The sequence below is a fragment of the Rhinolophus sinicus genome, chromosome 5, assembly GCF_057876585.1.
Source record: "Rhinolophus sinicus isolate RSI-liver-muscle chromosome 5, RSI-T2T, whole genome shotgun sequence".
Taxonomy (NCBI): Eukaryota; Metazoa; Chordata; class Mammalia; order Chiroptera; family Rhinolophidae; genus Rhinolophus; species Rhinolophus sinicus.
The window spans coordinates 90556562-90572973 of NC_142505.1; the positions used below are offsets into that span (position 1 = coordinate 90556562).

A 16412-nucleotide genomic window follows, 5' to 3' on the forward strand; every position below is an offset into this window, starting at 1 on the left:
TCGCCTTGGGCACCTGGATCACGTGACGAGGTCCGGAAGCAGCTGCGGGGCAGCAAGGGGGATGGCCAGGCGTCCGAGCTGAGGCGGGGTGGGGTGGACCGCACCGAAGCCACAGTCAGAGCCGGAGCGGAGCCGCAGCCGGAGCCAGAGCCGGAACCCGAACGGTGAGTCCGCGCGCTGACAGGCTGGGACTGACTGTCACCGCCTTCCTCAGGATCCACGTCGCCTTCCTCAGGGACGCGCGATGCTCCGGGTCGGGCACCCACCCGCCTGGACTGCGGGTCCGAGTCTCCGTGGCTCCCCCACCTCAGCTGTGGTACCCGCGGGCACCGCTCCCGGCCGAGGCGAACTGGAGACTCCTTTGGCCCTCGCGTAACCTCCCTTGACCTCCCCGTTCTATCGGACAGGTGTGGAAACTGAGGTCCGAGACGGGAAAGAGCACCCAGACGTCCCCCCCGGGCTCCTGACACGCTTCCCAAAGGGCTCGGCTGTCCCGGGCGAGTCCCCGGCCCTCGGTGGGACCCCTGCTGGGGACTTGCTAATAGGGGGTCTCGGGGTCGTAGATACCAGAACGGCAGGGACCTCGGGAAAGCTCCGGTGCAACCCGCACCCCTTGCCCCCGGGACAGTCGGGGAAATCGAGGCCCAGGAAGGCGTAGGGTCTTGCCTGAAGTCCCCCAGGAAATTAGTCGTAGAGCTGCGACTGGAATCCAAGTCTCCGTGAGCTCCAGCAGCGCTTTGCTTTTCCCCACAATGCCTCCTGCAGAAAACTTGACAGGTGAAAAGTCACCCTTTTCCTGTCCCTTTCTCTTTCATTCCACTCTCCCAACCCCCAACCCCTTTTTTTTTTCCAGCTCTGTATTGTCCGTTGCCAGGGTTGGATTGGCTGTGGGTGTGGTTCCCTGTTTGTGTTCAGGTTTTTTCTGCAAACTCATCATTCTGTAGGTTTTGTTTCTAGCGGTCCTGCAATTTTGTGTAAGTGATACCAAAATACGAAATAAGAATCGGAAGATGCGCCTGGAAGGGCAGGTGGCTCCAAGCTGAGGTTGTGGAGAGCCCCCTGGCCTTAACTTGAAGCGCGTCAAGATGGTTGCTTAGTTTTTTCCTGTAGCGTCGGATGTGGGGAATACTGGTTGTTTGAATGCATGTTTTGCAGTCGTCTGAAGCTTGCTGAAATAAGAGAGCAGCCTGGTGAAACGGAAAGCACCGAGATTGGAGAGCGAGGAGATTGTGTTCTAGCTCTGACCCTTGCATGGCAACCTTGGGTGACTCCAATCCTTGCTTGGGTTTAGGTTTCCCAGTCTGTGCAGTGATGGCCTTGCATCCCTAAGGGTGTCTTCTGCTCTGACATTCTGCGCATCTAGGTCTGTTGTCTATTCAGGGCTTTTTCCCCCCCCTCCAATATACATTAGTATCTGCCTTGCAACAAGACTTACTCCAGTTGTCCGGGAAGCAGTTTCCCTACTCACCTTATTTCTAGGTTGCCATGAAATCCTTCTGTTCCTTCTTACGTCTGTATTATGGCCACGTGAAATGATGACAGCAGAAAACGATTTTGACTGCCTTTTAGTACTTTAAATATGATCAAGGCCCTCTTTGACTCTTGCCAAGAGACTAGTCTACAGTAATTAACTTGTACATTTAGAGCACGTTTTCGACTTCTTGAAGTCAAGAAGTACAGGGACACCGAAGGCTTGGCTGTTTGCTCTGAGTTTGGGATTTTGTCTGGGATGGAGGCTGTATGTAGCAGAGGCGGCTCTGATGATGATACTAAGTCCCTTTGTTTTCTGATTGTGCCCTTTATAATTGCCTGCTCTTGGGTCCTTATTTTCCCTTGACTGTTTATTTGGACTCATACTTGTGGCAGCTTGAAGGGCTCGGCTGTCTTTGTCTATTTTAAAGGAGAGGTTTCCATTTCTTTCGTAATAGTCCAGAGACTACAGCTAGGACCAGTGGATGGAAGTGCCATAAGGGAAGTGGTTTTTGGGTGAGTGTAAGAACTTTCAAAGAGTTAGCCCTCTCTCACTCTCACATTGCAACACAGAACATGGAAGTCCCTGTCACTGGAGCTAATTGTCACTGGGCAATTACTTTTGGTTGTTGTAGATTAGATTATTGTGTTGGGTAGAAGGTTGGACTAGATCAAGTCTTTTTTTAAAATTAATTTCACCTATTTCTCTTTACATTAAAAAAATAAAAATACATTTAAAAAAATTTTATTGGGTAATATTGGGGAACAGTGTGTTTCTCCAGGGCCCATCAGCTCCAAGTTGTTGTCCTTCAATCTAGTTGTGGAGGGCGCAGCTCAGCTCCAAGTCCAGTTGCCATTTTCAATTTTAGTTGCAGGGGGCGCAGCCCACCATCCCATGTGGGAATTGAATCTGCAACCTTGTTGAGAGCTGGCGCTCTAACCCACGGAGCCCTCTGACGGCCAGACTAGATAAAGTTTTAAGTTCTCTCCCATCTCAGAGATGCTATGCAATTCTAGGACTGGACTTGTTAACATGTGGTATATAAAGTAGAGTAGATGTCCCCTTTTGTGAATGTTTTATTTTCCCCCTTGCTTCAGATAACTTTTCTCATGTTAAGTACTCCTGCTTTTTCTTTTTTTCTCTTTTAACCCCTCCCCCCCCGTGAGTGCATCTTTACATGTTTAATAGCTCTTTGAGGGTCTGATACTGAAGAGTCATTGCTGTTAATAATATGTTTCTTCTTCACACCCTGACTTGACGCAAGATCCTAGAACTGGGTGAGTGAATAGACTTTGCTGTCTGCTTTTGCTGGTGTGATCCTGATAACCCCTTCCAGAAGGGGGGTGACTAACCACTATCACCTAGCTTTTCTCTTTTTCCCCACAGAGGAAACTCATATTGAGTGTGTTTCACTTAATCCAGGCCTTAGAGGAATCCTGAACGGTCCTCCTTTGGCTGGATCTGAGCACACAAATCTAGCCTCTGTGTAATGGGTGTGACATCCAGCGGATGGGACATTCTGAATATGCCAAAATAGAAACCACATACTGCTGCATTTGGTGCTGTCTCTTCTTTTATTTTCCAGACATTTCTCTTGGAAGCCTTGACACTCAGGGCCAGTTCTCAATGACGCTCTCTAATAGGAAATACTCCTCTGTGCTTCCCTTTTCCATGAAGTTCAAGAATCTCATGGCACATAGACCACCATTTTCAGGATGGGGACATGGCTCAGCACACTAGTTTTGGAATGGGGGAAGTATTGCAGTTCTTAATTTGTATAGTGAACCTTCTGACTTCCTGACCTTGAACTTCTCTACAGTAAAAATGACAATTGCTACCATTAATGAGGGTCCATTGTGGGCCAAGCCACGTATTTAATGCCTTTTCCTTCTATCTTCCAAACAGTATTGGGATGTAGGTGTTATTAACGTATTTTCAGATGAGGAGACCGAGGCAGAGGGAGATTAATTGGCTTAGGGTCACCCAACTCAGTTCTGAACTTGTTTATCTTTTACTATGCAGAATGCCCTCTGCAGATGTAATCTTGCCCCAGTTTTGTGCTGAGGGAGATTGTAGGGAGGGCAGATCATTTATGGTGTGGTAGAAAGAACACTGGATTGGAATCTGTGTTGGATTCTCACCTCAAATCTTTAACCAGTTGGGGCCTTGTTTTTCTCACCTCTAAGTGGGAAGCTAGACCTCAGTCTTCTTTAAGTCACAAATGATCCTCTAACATTTAGTGATTTTTGTGATTGTGGGTAAAAAAATGAGCGTGTTTGCCTATTCCTCTCCTCCTGTGTAGAGCCTGCTGAGGTCAGCAGCTGTTTTGTGGCTGCCCTCCCACCAGACTCTTTCAGGCAGGAGTCTCAATTTACGCAGTGTACTTCTGTGGCAGGTTAGGTGGAGTCCTATCAGATGTTCTTTAAAAACAAATGTGGAAGTCAGGAATTTTCACTTTTCTCCATGGAGGCCACACTTAGCAACACGGTCTGTGTCCTTGTTTGTGTCTATGAATTCCAGCAACAGAGAAGAGAAAATGCGTCTAGAGAATTTGCCACTTCTCTGCGTTCCAAAGTCCAATCCAGTGTCATTGTTTCAGAATAATGGGTGGCACTTTTAGTCTGCATATGAGGTCTGGCAATTAAGTTCACGAACTCATTCTACCGTGTTTCCCCGAAAATAAGACCTAACCGGAAAATAAGCCTTAGCATGATTTTCAGGATGACCTTCCCTGAACATAAGCCCTAATGTGTCTTTTGGAGCAAAAGTTAATATAAGACCCAGTCTTATTTTCGGGGAAACATGGTAGAAAAAGTGCCACATACCTCATTGCCGAATATCACTACAGTAGCTTTCGAAGTCCTCCCCTTGGAAAGCTATGCACCGATGCCAGCACCTAGTCCACCCTTCAAAGCCATTTTGGAACTCTTTTTCTGGAATGGCCATCAGAGTTGTTATATTAACCTTGATGTCCTGAATGTCATCAAAATATCTTCCTTTCAATATTTCCTTTATCTTGGGGTAAAGAAAGAAGTTATCGGGGGCTAGTTCAGGTGAGTAGGGAGGGTGTTCCAATACAGTGATTTGTTTACTGGCTAAAAATTCCCCCACAGACAGTGCCGTGTGAGCTGGTGCATTGTCCTGATGCTAGAGCCATGAATTGTTGGCAAAGAGTTCAGGTCATCTAACTCTTTATGCAGCCTTTTCAGCACTTCCGAATAGTAAACTTGGTGAACTGTTTGTCCAGTTGGTACAAATTCATAATGAATAATCCCTCTGATATCAAAAAATGTTAGCAACATCATTGCAACAAGTTTGTGAACTTAATTGTCAGACCTTGTACTAAAAACCACTGAGTTATACCCTTAAAATGGTTGAATTGTATGCTTTTGTGAATTGTCAATAAAGCTGCTAAAAAAATCGAACAGATTTCTGAGCCAAATCTGATTCAACCTGAGCATTTTATTTTTAACCAGTCAGATGACCTTGATTACAGGTAGATTTACATAAAGCACTAAAAAAAAGTATGATCTCATTACAATGGATACACCCCAGGCCTCACCTCCTACTAGAATTCATGGGTTGGTGATATACAAAGGTCTGACAATTAAGTTCGTGAACTTGTTGCAAAGATGTTGCTAACCTTTTTCTGTATCAGAGAGATTATTCATTATGAATTTGTACCAACTGTACAAACTGTTAACCTAGCTTACTATTTGGAAGTGCTGAAAAGGCTGCGTGAAAAAGATGAAAACAACATGAACTTTTCGTCAACAATTCACGGCTCTTGCATCACCACAGTGCATCAGCTCACAGGGCACTATCTGTGAGGGAGTTTTTAGCCAGTAAAAAAGTAACCGTATTGGAATACCCTCCCTACTCACCTGAACTGGCCCCCGATGACTTCTTTCTTTACCCAAAGATAAAGGAAATATCGAAAGGAAGACATTTTGATGACATTCAGGACATCAAGGGTAATACGACAACAACTGTGATGGCCATTGCAGGACGAGTTCCAAAATTGCTTTGAAGGGTGGACTAGGTGCTGGCATCTGTGCATAGCTTCCCAAGGGGAGTACTTTGAAGGTGACCATAGGGATATTCAGCAATGAGGTATGGAGCACTTTTTCTAGGATGAGTTCGTGAACTTAATTCTCAGATCTCATATATCACCAACCTATGAACTCGAGTAGGAGGTGAGGCCTGGGGTGTATCCATCATAATGAGAGAATACTATTTTTTAGTGCTTTATATAAATCTACCTGTAATCAGGGTCATCTGACTGGTTAAAAATAAAATGCTCAGGTTGAATCAGATTTGGCTCAGAAATCTGTTTGTTTTTTAACAGCTTTATTGAGATATAATTCTCATAAGCATACAGTTCAACCATTTAAAGGCTATAATTCACTGTTTTTTAATATAATCACAGAGTTGTGCAACCATCGCCACAATCAATTTTAGAACATTTTCATCTCCACAAAAGAAACTGTCCCCTTACCCATTACCCCATAATCCCTCCCAACTCCCTACACCAAACCCTGGGCAACTACTAATCTACTTTCTGTCTATAGGGTTCCCTATTCTGGACTTCTCATATGAATGAAATCACACAGTATGTGGTCCTCTGTGGCTTCTTTCTTAAAATAATCTTTTCAAGGTTTATTCATGTGGTAGCATGTATCAGTATTTCATTTCTTTTTATTACTGAATAATATTCCATTGTATGGATATACCACACTGCATTTATCCATCAGGTTTATTTCTGCCTTTTGGCTGGTAGGAATAATGCTGCTATGAACATTTGTGTACAAGTTTTTCTGTGGATGTATGTTTTCATTTTAATATGTACCTAGGAGTGGAATTGCTGGGTCATATGGTAACTACGAGTATGTTTAGCCTTTTGAGGAACTGTCAGAATGTTTTCCAAAGTGGCTGCACTGTTTTATACTCCCACCAGAAGTGTGAGAGGGTTCCAATTTCTCCACATCCTTGTCAACACTCGGTATTATCTATCTTTGATTTTTAGCCTTCCTGGTGGGTGTGAAGTGGTATCTTATTGTGGTCCTTGGTTTGCATTTACTTGATGGCTAATGATGTTGAGTATCTTTTCAGTGATTATTGTCTATTTTTGCATCTTTGGCTAAATACTTACTCAGATCCTTTGTCCATTTTTAATTGAGTTGTCTTTTCATTATTGAGTTATAATAGTTCCTTATATGTTCTGGATACAAGTCCCTTATCAGAAATATAATTTGCAGAAATTTTCTTCCTTCTATGGGTTGTCTTTTACTTTCTTTATGGTGTCCTTTGAGACACAAGCATTTTTAATTTTGATGATGTCTAATTTACCTATTTTTTCTTTTTTTGCTTTTGCTGTCATATGTAAAAAAACAAGTGCTTAATCCAAGGTCGAAGATTTATGCCTACTATGTTGTCTTCTAAGAATTTTATAGTTTTAGCTCCTGCATGTAGGTCTTTGAACCATTTTAATTTTTGCATATGGTGTATGGTAGAGTTCCAATTTCATTCTTTCGCACTCGGGTATCCAATTGTCCCCGCACCATTTGTTGAAAAGTCTATTTTTTTCCCTAGTGAATTTTCTTGGCACCCTTGTCAAAAATCAGTTGACCATAGATGTGAGAATTTACTTCTGGACTCTGAGTTCTGTTCCATTTATCTATAATGTCTATCCCTATGCTAGTACTATATTGTCTTGGTTACTGTAGCTTTGTACTAAGTTTTGAAATTGGGAAGTCCTCCGTTTTCTTCTTTTCCAAAATTGTTTTAGCTAATCAGAGCCTTTTGAATTTCTATACGAATTTTAGAATCAGCTTGTCAATTTCTGCAAAAAGGCAGCTGGGATTTTGACAGGGATTCCGTTGAATCTGTAGATAAATTTAGGGAGTATTGCCATCTTAACAATATGAAATCTTCTATCCATGAGTACTGGGATATTTTTTCATTTATTTAGGTCTTCTTTAATTTCTTTCAACAATGTTTTGTAGTTTTCATGTACAAATCTTATACCTACTTGGCTAAATTTCTTCCTAAGTATTTCATTGGTTCTGATGCTATAGTAAATAGAACTGTTTGTTCAATTTCATTTTCAGATTGTTCATTGCAAGTGAATAGACATACAACTGATTTTTGTATATTGGCCTTATATCCTGCAACTTTGCTAAACTTAATTCGTTCTAATAATTTTTAGTGGATAATTTTCCATATGTTTACAAGTCTCCCTTCAAAGTATTGTTTAGCTTTTGGTAACTGACACTTCAGTACTGCCTCTTCCTACCTCCTCTTCTTTCTCCTTCCCGACCTTCCCATGTGTCCTGAAAGAGACCTACAGACATGTATAAATGAGATCTCCTTCCCTTGTTGGAGTTGACCTTGTGTAGTGTACTGAATTTGGAATAGAATCCAATGAGCAAATTCTTAAACAGGTATCTTGAGAACATTTTAGTACTTTCCAAAGTGACGTTAGTATTTTCAAAAGTATGAGTCTGATAAGTAGGGGAAAGATGTTCTTAAAGTTTTTATTAGCAGTGGTCTTGGCCATAAATTTAAGAAATGTAAAATAAAACAAGTATAAGGAGCCACTCATCCAAAAGAGCAAAAATAAAAGTGATGAAATCCAACATTGGCAGGGTTATGAAGAGACAGTCGTGTCCATATATTGCTGGTGACTCTAGGTTAGTTCAATCATTTGTTTGGTAAGAACCATAAACATGAGACTGTTCACCTAGTTCTACTCTAAGGATATGACTCAAAAATTAAAAAGTGTTTGTATGAAATCTTTTTAGCTGTGATATAAGCTAGTTGTTAAAAAAAAATAAAAAGAAAGCAGAAGCCCCAAATCCAACAATTGGAAGCTAGTGAAGCAAATTATTACATTAGTATAATGATGGACCATTATATCACAACAAAGCATCGTTAATATGTGCACTGTGTAGATTCAAGGAAGATTAGAGATGAAATAAGTGGAAAAAACCTTAAAATACTGAGAACATTGACAACTAAAAATAGTTTACATAAGGAAAAAGAAAATTTATCCAAGTTATATAAATAGTTTATATTTCAATGCAAGTTTGCTTGAATGTACACTTGAAGAAATAAATAAATGTATAGTGTATTTGCCACCAAACATGCAGACTTTTTCCCCTTAATAGTTCACTCTTTTGGATCGAAATATCTTGAGGAGATTTTGACTTTGTGTTGCTGGGCCACTTGTAATGTATAAACTGTTCATTGTCCTCGAGAGCTGGAAGGACAAGCTTGGCTTGAACTCTCACATATTACAACCCCGCATTTTGATAGTCAACAGGTTCTATTAAAATTTCCCCCATGGCAAGAATTGGCAATTGCCGCAATAGACTTGGAAACCAAGTTTCATCAAAGGGAGCCCAGGGCCAGGGTGACCTCTGCGGCTAGCACCGTGGGGACAGCTAGAGAGCAAGAGGAAGAGGCCTTGGTTGCCGGAAGGAGCCAGAGAAGGAACTCCAGGGAGTGACAGCACCCACCCTCTACGGTGCTTGAATCCTTGCTTAATTATAGCTCTGGGGAGGGTTTCTGCTTGGACTTTTCCGGGGATGGGGAACACACTATCTCCCAGAGCGAACTATTCCATTTGGACAACTCCCTTTGATAGAAGGTTCTTCCTTTTGTCTCGCTCAAGACCTGCCTCCCTTTACTTTCCACCTGCCGATCCGATTTCTGAATGCTCTTTGAGGTCAGAAATAGAACAAGTCTTATCCACAGGACACCTTTTAAAGGCAGTTTCTATACCTCCCAAGTTGCCAGGTCTCCAGGTTGAGCCTTCTCAGTGCTTCCAACCATTCCTCGTTTAGTTGGTTTCCAGCCCTTTCCTGGGCCTGGCGCGGAGCCCTGGCGGTACCACAGTTTGCTGTTGTTGCGTTTGTAGTGCGCTGCCTGGAGCAGAATACGATGCATGGCCAAACCGAACCGTGCTGTACTATAAAATCATCTACCAGGGGTCTGTCTCGTCCTAGTGCAACCTAGAATTGCACTAGTTTGTTTGGTATCTGTTATGATATCATTGACTTCTGTTGAGCTTATTATCAACTAAAGCCCATACAGAGCTTTTTTTTTTCTTTCCCTTTTCAACGTTCATGCAGTTGCCAAGCCACATCTTCCACATCCTGTCATTGCTTCTTGGACTTTAGATTTATAGATGTCAGCCTCTTTTTCAGAGCAGTTTTCTTAGCAGTAATCTGCTGTGGGTTAACTTCAGTTTTTATACCCAACATAAAGAGGCCTCTTTATGGTGTTTGAAGTAAGTTGAGCATGTGTATCAAGTAAGTGGTTTCTTGGTTGATGGGGAGGGATCAGGGAACTTGGCAGGCCCTGATACTGTCCTTTCTTCCGTAATAATATGCGGGATGCACTTGGAAGGCTGTATTCCTCAGATACTTTTGGTATGTTGGATGGAACTAAAAATTAGCTGTTGTTTGCATAAATAATTACATTCATTGATTCCTGGAATATTACAGCTAGAGAGTTGCTGAGAGAGATTTTAGTTCACCCCTCCCCTTTTTGTACATTTGAAAAAAGACCCTAGACAAATAAGGAGAATTGTTCCAAGTTACTAAGCAAACGGGTGAAAGAGGCAGTCTTAGAACCCAGGCCTTCTGACGTACATAGAAACTGAGCTTATTAACTTTTGCATGAATAGCAGCTTTCAGCTACTTCTTAATTTTTTTCCCTGGCCCCTTTATGAGCTTAAGTGCCCGAGAGCTCGATGACTTTCTTGAACTCCCCCAGCATGTGAGTAAATTACACCCTCTTAGATATTTAGCCAAGTCACTGTGGTGAAGCTAGGCGGTATCCTCTCTGGAGCTTCCCAGCCCTTTCCTGGCTTTCCGCCAAGCACTTTCCTCGTTAGAGTACATGGGGTCCCACTTCCATTACAGTTAGTGGCAAAAAACGAGGTCATCCTGGAGCCCTCAGGTGCCAGGGTGGGGCCCGATTCTGAAGCGTCACCCAGGACGGACGCGTGGGAGCACTCAGCACAGAGCTATCCCCTGGCAGCCGGTGTTGGGGCTCTGATGGAGGGGTGTCGTGATGGCCGTCTGAGGTCCTGTCTCCTCTCCGGGTCTTTGAGACTCAGGGTGGGCATCCAGCCAAATTCTGGGAGAGAGCCCCTTATACGCAGGCAGTTGTGCCAGACTGCCAAGTGTCAGAAGGATTTCTATCCGTCATTTTTACTGTTCATGTACCTTTTTTCCCTCTCCTGATTGCAGATTCTTGGATGGCAGGAAGTTGAGTCTTTTTCATTATAATACTCCTTCGAGCAACTGGCACTACATTCAGATGTTTCCAAATTCAGGCCGAGCATCAGAATACATGTTTACTGATTTGTGGCTACCTGGCTGTAGCAGAGCGGGTCTCTTCACCTTTGGGGGGCTTGGTTCTTCATCTGTAAAATGAGCAGCTGGAGTGACCTCTGAAGGCTCTGTTAGCAACAGTTTCTAGGATTCTGGGGGCCTATGTGACTCCCAAAATGTACCCTTCTTCTTTCACCATCTTGAAAAAAATTGGCAAACCTGTAAAAACAAAAAGGAAGAAGGGTTGTGGAGGGGAGACACTGGAACAAGGCCAAAGGTGAGCCCCTCTCATGCTCCTGGTCTTCCTCTCCGCTGCTTTCAGCTGCCATTTCTCAGTATTCAGGCTGGGTTGCAAGAAAAGAGTCATAGGGTCAGAGGGTGAGAGTCACTGATGAGCTCCAAAGAGTGCAGGATAGGCCTGAGGTCGGAGGTCATGGCAGAGAGAAAGAGACAGTCGTTCGTGGCCCTGGGACCTGGTGGCGAGTTTGAGCAGAACTGGATGACTTGGAGGGGATTTCTTAATGCAACAAGGCTCTCCATCTAATCAATGCAGAGGAGAAATAGGATGCAGTAGGCATATTCTGGTGCCCGTCCTCTGAGAGCTTGCTCTTGGGAAAGAGGTGGAAAGACAATTTAACTGCCGTTCAAGGTCCAAGAAATTAACACAAAGGAAGGGATAGTTAATCCTGACCTAAGGAACAGGGTAAGCTTCTCGGAAGTGTCTGTCTGTGTCTTCCCACACGCTCCCAAGCATGCCTCACCCCTGCTCTGTCCAGGTGTGCTGTGGCAAATTTAGAAACTTACGAGTATGGCACCGACTGGGAAGTCTGGGAGGCAGAAGCTGAGTCAGCTCCACCTGCATATGTGGACTTTGCACCTTTTTTACTTTCATAAGTACAGGCACTTGCATTGTACTTAATCCATAGTGCAGCTATCACTGAGCTACTGTGACAATGGCTGTTTCTGCCCCAGAGCCCACCCCGAGCTTGGAGCTCACAGCCCCCGCCCCTGGAGGTCTTAGCACTGACCCTGTCTCCCCAGCTACCATGTCCACACAGAGACTTCGGAACGAGGACTACCCTGACTACAGCTCCACCGACGTGAGCCCTGAGGAGAGCCCGTCCGAAGGCCTGAACAATTTCTCTTCCTCCGGCTCCTACCAGCGGTTCGGGGAAAGCAGCAGCACAACGTAAGTAGCTGTTTCTTCTACCCCCTGGGGGAGAGTCACGTTCCCAAGTTCTGCGTTAGTCACACAGTCTCCCTTAGAGTTACTTTTGCTCCCCCATTTTATCAAGTCCCCACTTGATAGACGAGAAGAAGGTATAATGAGGTTGGGCAATTAACAGGGCTGAGATCTGAGCTGCTCTTGGCCGGCCACTCTGTAGTTTCTTTCTTATTCTTTGTTCATTTTAGCTGTGTTGGTCCCAGAAGGCTGGTGCTGAGTAGAACCTGAACATAAGAGAAACATAGAGAGAGAACATTCTCTTTGTTCTCTTAGAACCATGGCTCATCAGTGCCAAAACCTCAAGTGCCTGCCAGCCCACAGGAAAGCCTCCTTTGCGAAGCCTCCCCCAGACTTCTGGCCCTGTCACTTGTAATGGCAAGTTTGGCTGAAGAAGTGGGAAGAGGGAGGAATAACTTCTGCACTTAAAAACTCTCAAGGAGTTGCTAGAAAAGAGATCTGCTTTGCCTTCCCTAAGAAGGGCTTATTGTCTCATCCCTGGAAACGGAATCCCAAGACTCATCAGACTGAGTTTGGTCCTCTCTGGGGCCCCCTCAGTTTGCCCAAGTGTAAGATAAAATTGACCCCGCTGTGAAGCTGTGCTCACTATCTGGTGCTCACCACTCAAATTAGTAGATTCAGGGGAGGATTTTCTATCTGATTGAGTTCGCTGACTCGATCCCTAACCTCAGCAGACCCCTGACATTTTTCTGGGGGTTCTGGGATCCCATCTTTTGTCGTCCTTCTGTTTATTCCTCAAGCTTAGCTCTCACCCTTTCTTCGTTCCTTTGTGAGTTGAGTGTGACTTACTGAGGGATCCTTTATGTCCTGGACTTCCACTGTCCCCTGCGACTGCCCACGGAGACCATGGAAGCTTCTCCTGGAGTCATGGTGAAGCTCCCTCTGGCTGCAGTCTCTCCTGGCGCAGGGCACTTTCCCTGGTGAACTAGATCTGGACTGTCCACATGACGAGCCCGTCTCCACCACTAGCTGACGTCTGCTCACAAAGCTTCAGTCTCCACAGCTTGTTTCTCCTGTGGCCTGCTTTTGTAGAGTCCCCCATCTGCTCGCATTGTTAGCTGATGGAAATGATTGCTTAGAGCACAACTGGCAGCAGTAAGGACCGTCTCCCCCTGTCTTCTCTTAACCTTTTCCACCCACTTGGCTTCCCCCAGGCAGAAGCAGCTCCATATTGCTGCCAATGACATGTGATTGCTTCCCTTCAGAAGTCACACTCATTATTGTGAAATATGTCTTCTAAGTTTCTCTATAGTTTCCCTTCCAGTTTTTGCTCCTTGTTCTCAGGCATCAGCTTATCTATGCAATGCTTGCCATATGGTCTAGATTTAAATTTTTAAAGGGACCTCTCTGAAGTTCAAAACCAACCAGCTAGCAACTCCAGGATGGTAGCTCATAGGTTTTATATGCATTGAAGCTAATGCATGCCTGTTAGCTATTCTGAATATCTCTCTTTTTTTTTTTTTTTTTCACATTAGTCTACCCATATTATATCCCCTTGTTTGTTGGAAATTGAGCAGACAGACGATACCTTCCTTGGGATTGTGTTGGGATATTTTCCAGGGTATGCTTTCTTCTGAGGGGTACCCTGTCCTGATATTGTGATACAAGATAGGTGACCAGGAAAGCCCATTTGTAAGTGATGACAGGTATCACAGTCCCATCATAAGTGGTCCAGGGAAAAGTGCTCCCTGGAGACTTGGAAGGTTGGTTGAGTACTTTCCTGGGAGCTGAGTCCACACAAGTATTATAGAAAACATGCCAGGAATGATTAAGGTATAAGCTGATTTGCAGGACCCTGTTAGCCCCCCTGAATTTCTCATCTGTGAGAAGTATTAGGAACCGGTTTTTGAGCTGGATTCCTTGTCTCTGTGCCTTGGCCAAGGAACAAAGTACCTGGAAGTACCTCTTAGCCTACTGCATATATAGGCACACACCCCTGGCTCTTCTCGGGGTTTAGGGACTCAGTAAAAATCCTGAATCGGGTGCAAATACCCAAACACTTCCATGCAGATGTGCTTCGTGAGGTTACTTCCTAACATTTGATGTTATCAGGCTGTTAACTGTTTTGGCGACAGCCTCATTTTACTGCATTGGGCAAATTTTTCTTCTTCTTGCTCAATTGAGTTACACTGTACCAGCTTTGATTGAGCCTTGGTCATTCTTCCCCAGGCTGGCAGACTGAGAAAACAGTTGACTGAAACTGGCTTTCTCTCTGTTATGTGGAGCAGCCATGGGCATAGAGTGGTCTTCAAACCCTGGGGGTTCCCGAGACCATTTCAAGAAGTCTGAGAAGTCAAAACTATTTTCATAATAACGCTAAGATGTTATTTTCCTTTTCAGTGTGTTGACATTTGCACTGACGGTACAGAAGCAATGGTGGGTAAAACTGCTGGCGCCGTAGTATAAGTCAAGGCAGCGGTACCAAATTACACTAGTTGTCAGTGTATTTCTCACTGCCATTCACGTGCAAATAATAAGCCAGTTTCACTAAGCATGTCCTTGGTGAAGCAGTCAGATTACTAATTTCATTAATCTTGACCCATTAGTACAGGTCTGTTAATAGTTGTGTGGCAATATGGTAAATAGGCATGAAGCACTTCTGCTACATACCAAGGTATAATACTTATCTCAAGGAAAAGACCTTGAGTGATTATTTGAGTTGTGAACTGAATTAGCTGCTTTTTTCCCATAGAACACTATTTTTGCTAGAAAGACTAATTTGCAAGCTATAGGTTATTCAGACCTGAGTACTTGGTAGACATTTTCTTGAAAATGAAAGGAATGAGACCATCACCTGAAATAAAACAGTCAGCAGTATTTATTGCCCATAATAAAATTAGAAAAAAACTTGTATCCAGTACTGTGACCCGGATGGCTCCCGTCAACTTAAAGGTTCTGTGATGAGATCATTGATGATAGTAATAAATGTGATTTTTTAAATATTGTATAAGGTAATATGCCAGCATTGAAAGACCTGCGTAGCCCAGAGAACCACTATCTTCCAAGACTAACGTGTGATGTTAGAAAACTGGGCATGGATAAAAGATCATTCAACGAGCAGTATCACCCGTAGGTTTTCACGTAATAGAGGATGAAAAGTTCGGATTCCACGTTACAACTAACTTCCAAGAAATGACCACGTATGGAGTTTGGTGTAGTATCAGAGAAAAATAAGCACAATTTTCTGAAGAGGTGATGAAAGTACGCCTTCCTTTTCCAGCTACGTATCAGTGTGGGGACAGATTTTTCTATATATTTCAACCAAAGCAACATATAGCAGCGGAGTGAATGCCGCAGTACGTCATCCAGCTGTCTTCTATTAAACAAGGCACTAAAGAGGTTTGCAAAAAAGTAAACTAGTGCCATTCTTCTCACATTTTACTTTTTGGAAAATAGAGTTACTGTTCATTAAAAATCTTATATTAGCATGTAATTGGTTTATTGTTATTTTAAATTAATAAATACACAATTTCTCAGTTTTAATGTGTAATATAGTATATGTCAGCAGACAGAACCCACATAAGGAAAAGCTGTTTGGGATCCTCAATAATGTATAAGGACATCAAGGGTCCTGAGACCAAAAAGTATAAGAACTACTGATTTGGAGCATAAAGAGAACAGCAAAGATTTACAAGGTTTATTTCTCCCTCACACCTCCCATTCCATAGTTAAGACTTTGCAGTCCTTGGGGTTGATTTTGTGATACTCATATGGTTTTGGCTAATCCCAGTTTGGGGCCATTGATTAAAAGGAGTCATTTTGGTCAGTCGCCTAGAATCCTGGTGTTGGGGAGCTGAAATTGGGAAGTATGCTGTCCTAGTCCAGTCCCCTCACTCTACAGATGAGACAACAGGTCCAGAGAAGGGAAGGGAATTGTCATATGGAGTTAGTGGCAGAGTCAGGGCTAGAGGGGCCTAAGCATTAATAAAATTCAGCTCAGAAGCAATGGGGGCGGGGGCGGGGGGCTGGTTCTGGGAGGCAGGTGGGTTTGGTACAGTGCTTACCTTTGCCCTTAAGTGGATTAAACATTTGCTAAGATAAACATTTGATTGGCCCATCTTCCTTCCCATAACCTCCTGGTCACTGACTGCTGGTAATGAAAGAGTCACCCTGGACCCTTGTGGTCCGGTCCTTAAGCTGTTTGCTCAGGATAGTCCAGGAGAGCACTCAGCCTCTTCTCTTTAGACTTGAAGCAGTTTCCTTGATCTTTCCTGCAAAGCTTGGCGACAGTAGGAAACTCAAGAGGTTTCCTGGAGGTAGAAGGAGAAATGTTACCAAAAGTAAAATTCCTTTCCAGGGGTTGCAGATGGGTCTTAATATGGTCTCTCTTTTAGTAACATGCAATAGGTGAGGG

General features: G+C 43.6%; 1 protein-coding gene across 4 annotated transcripts in view; it reads left to right on the forward strand.

The window, feature by feature from the left end:
- Positions 1-15: 15 nt before the first annotated feature.
- Positions 16-16412, forward strand: part of SLC36A1 (solute carrier family 36 member 1) — a 217960-nt gene continuing 201563 nt past the window's right edge. For 2 of the 4 annotated variants that reach the window (XM_019734297.3, XM_019734300.3), the window contains exons 1-2: positions 16-164; positions 11857-12004. In XM_019734297.3, the coding sequence (XP_019589856.3) occupies positions 11862-12004 (143 nt within the window). In that variant the 5' untranslated portion in view covers positions 16-164; positions 11857-11861. Of the gene's footprint in view, positions 165-9694; positions 12005-16412 lie in introns of those variants that run through there. The other 2 variants (XM_019734295.3, XM_088798744.1) reach the window with 2 other exon arrangements.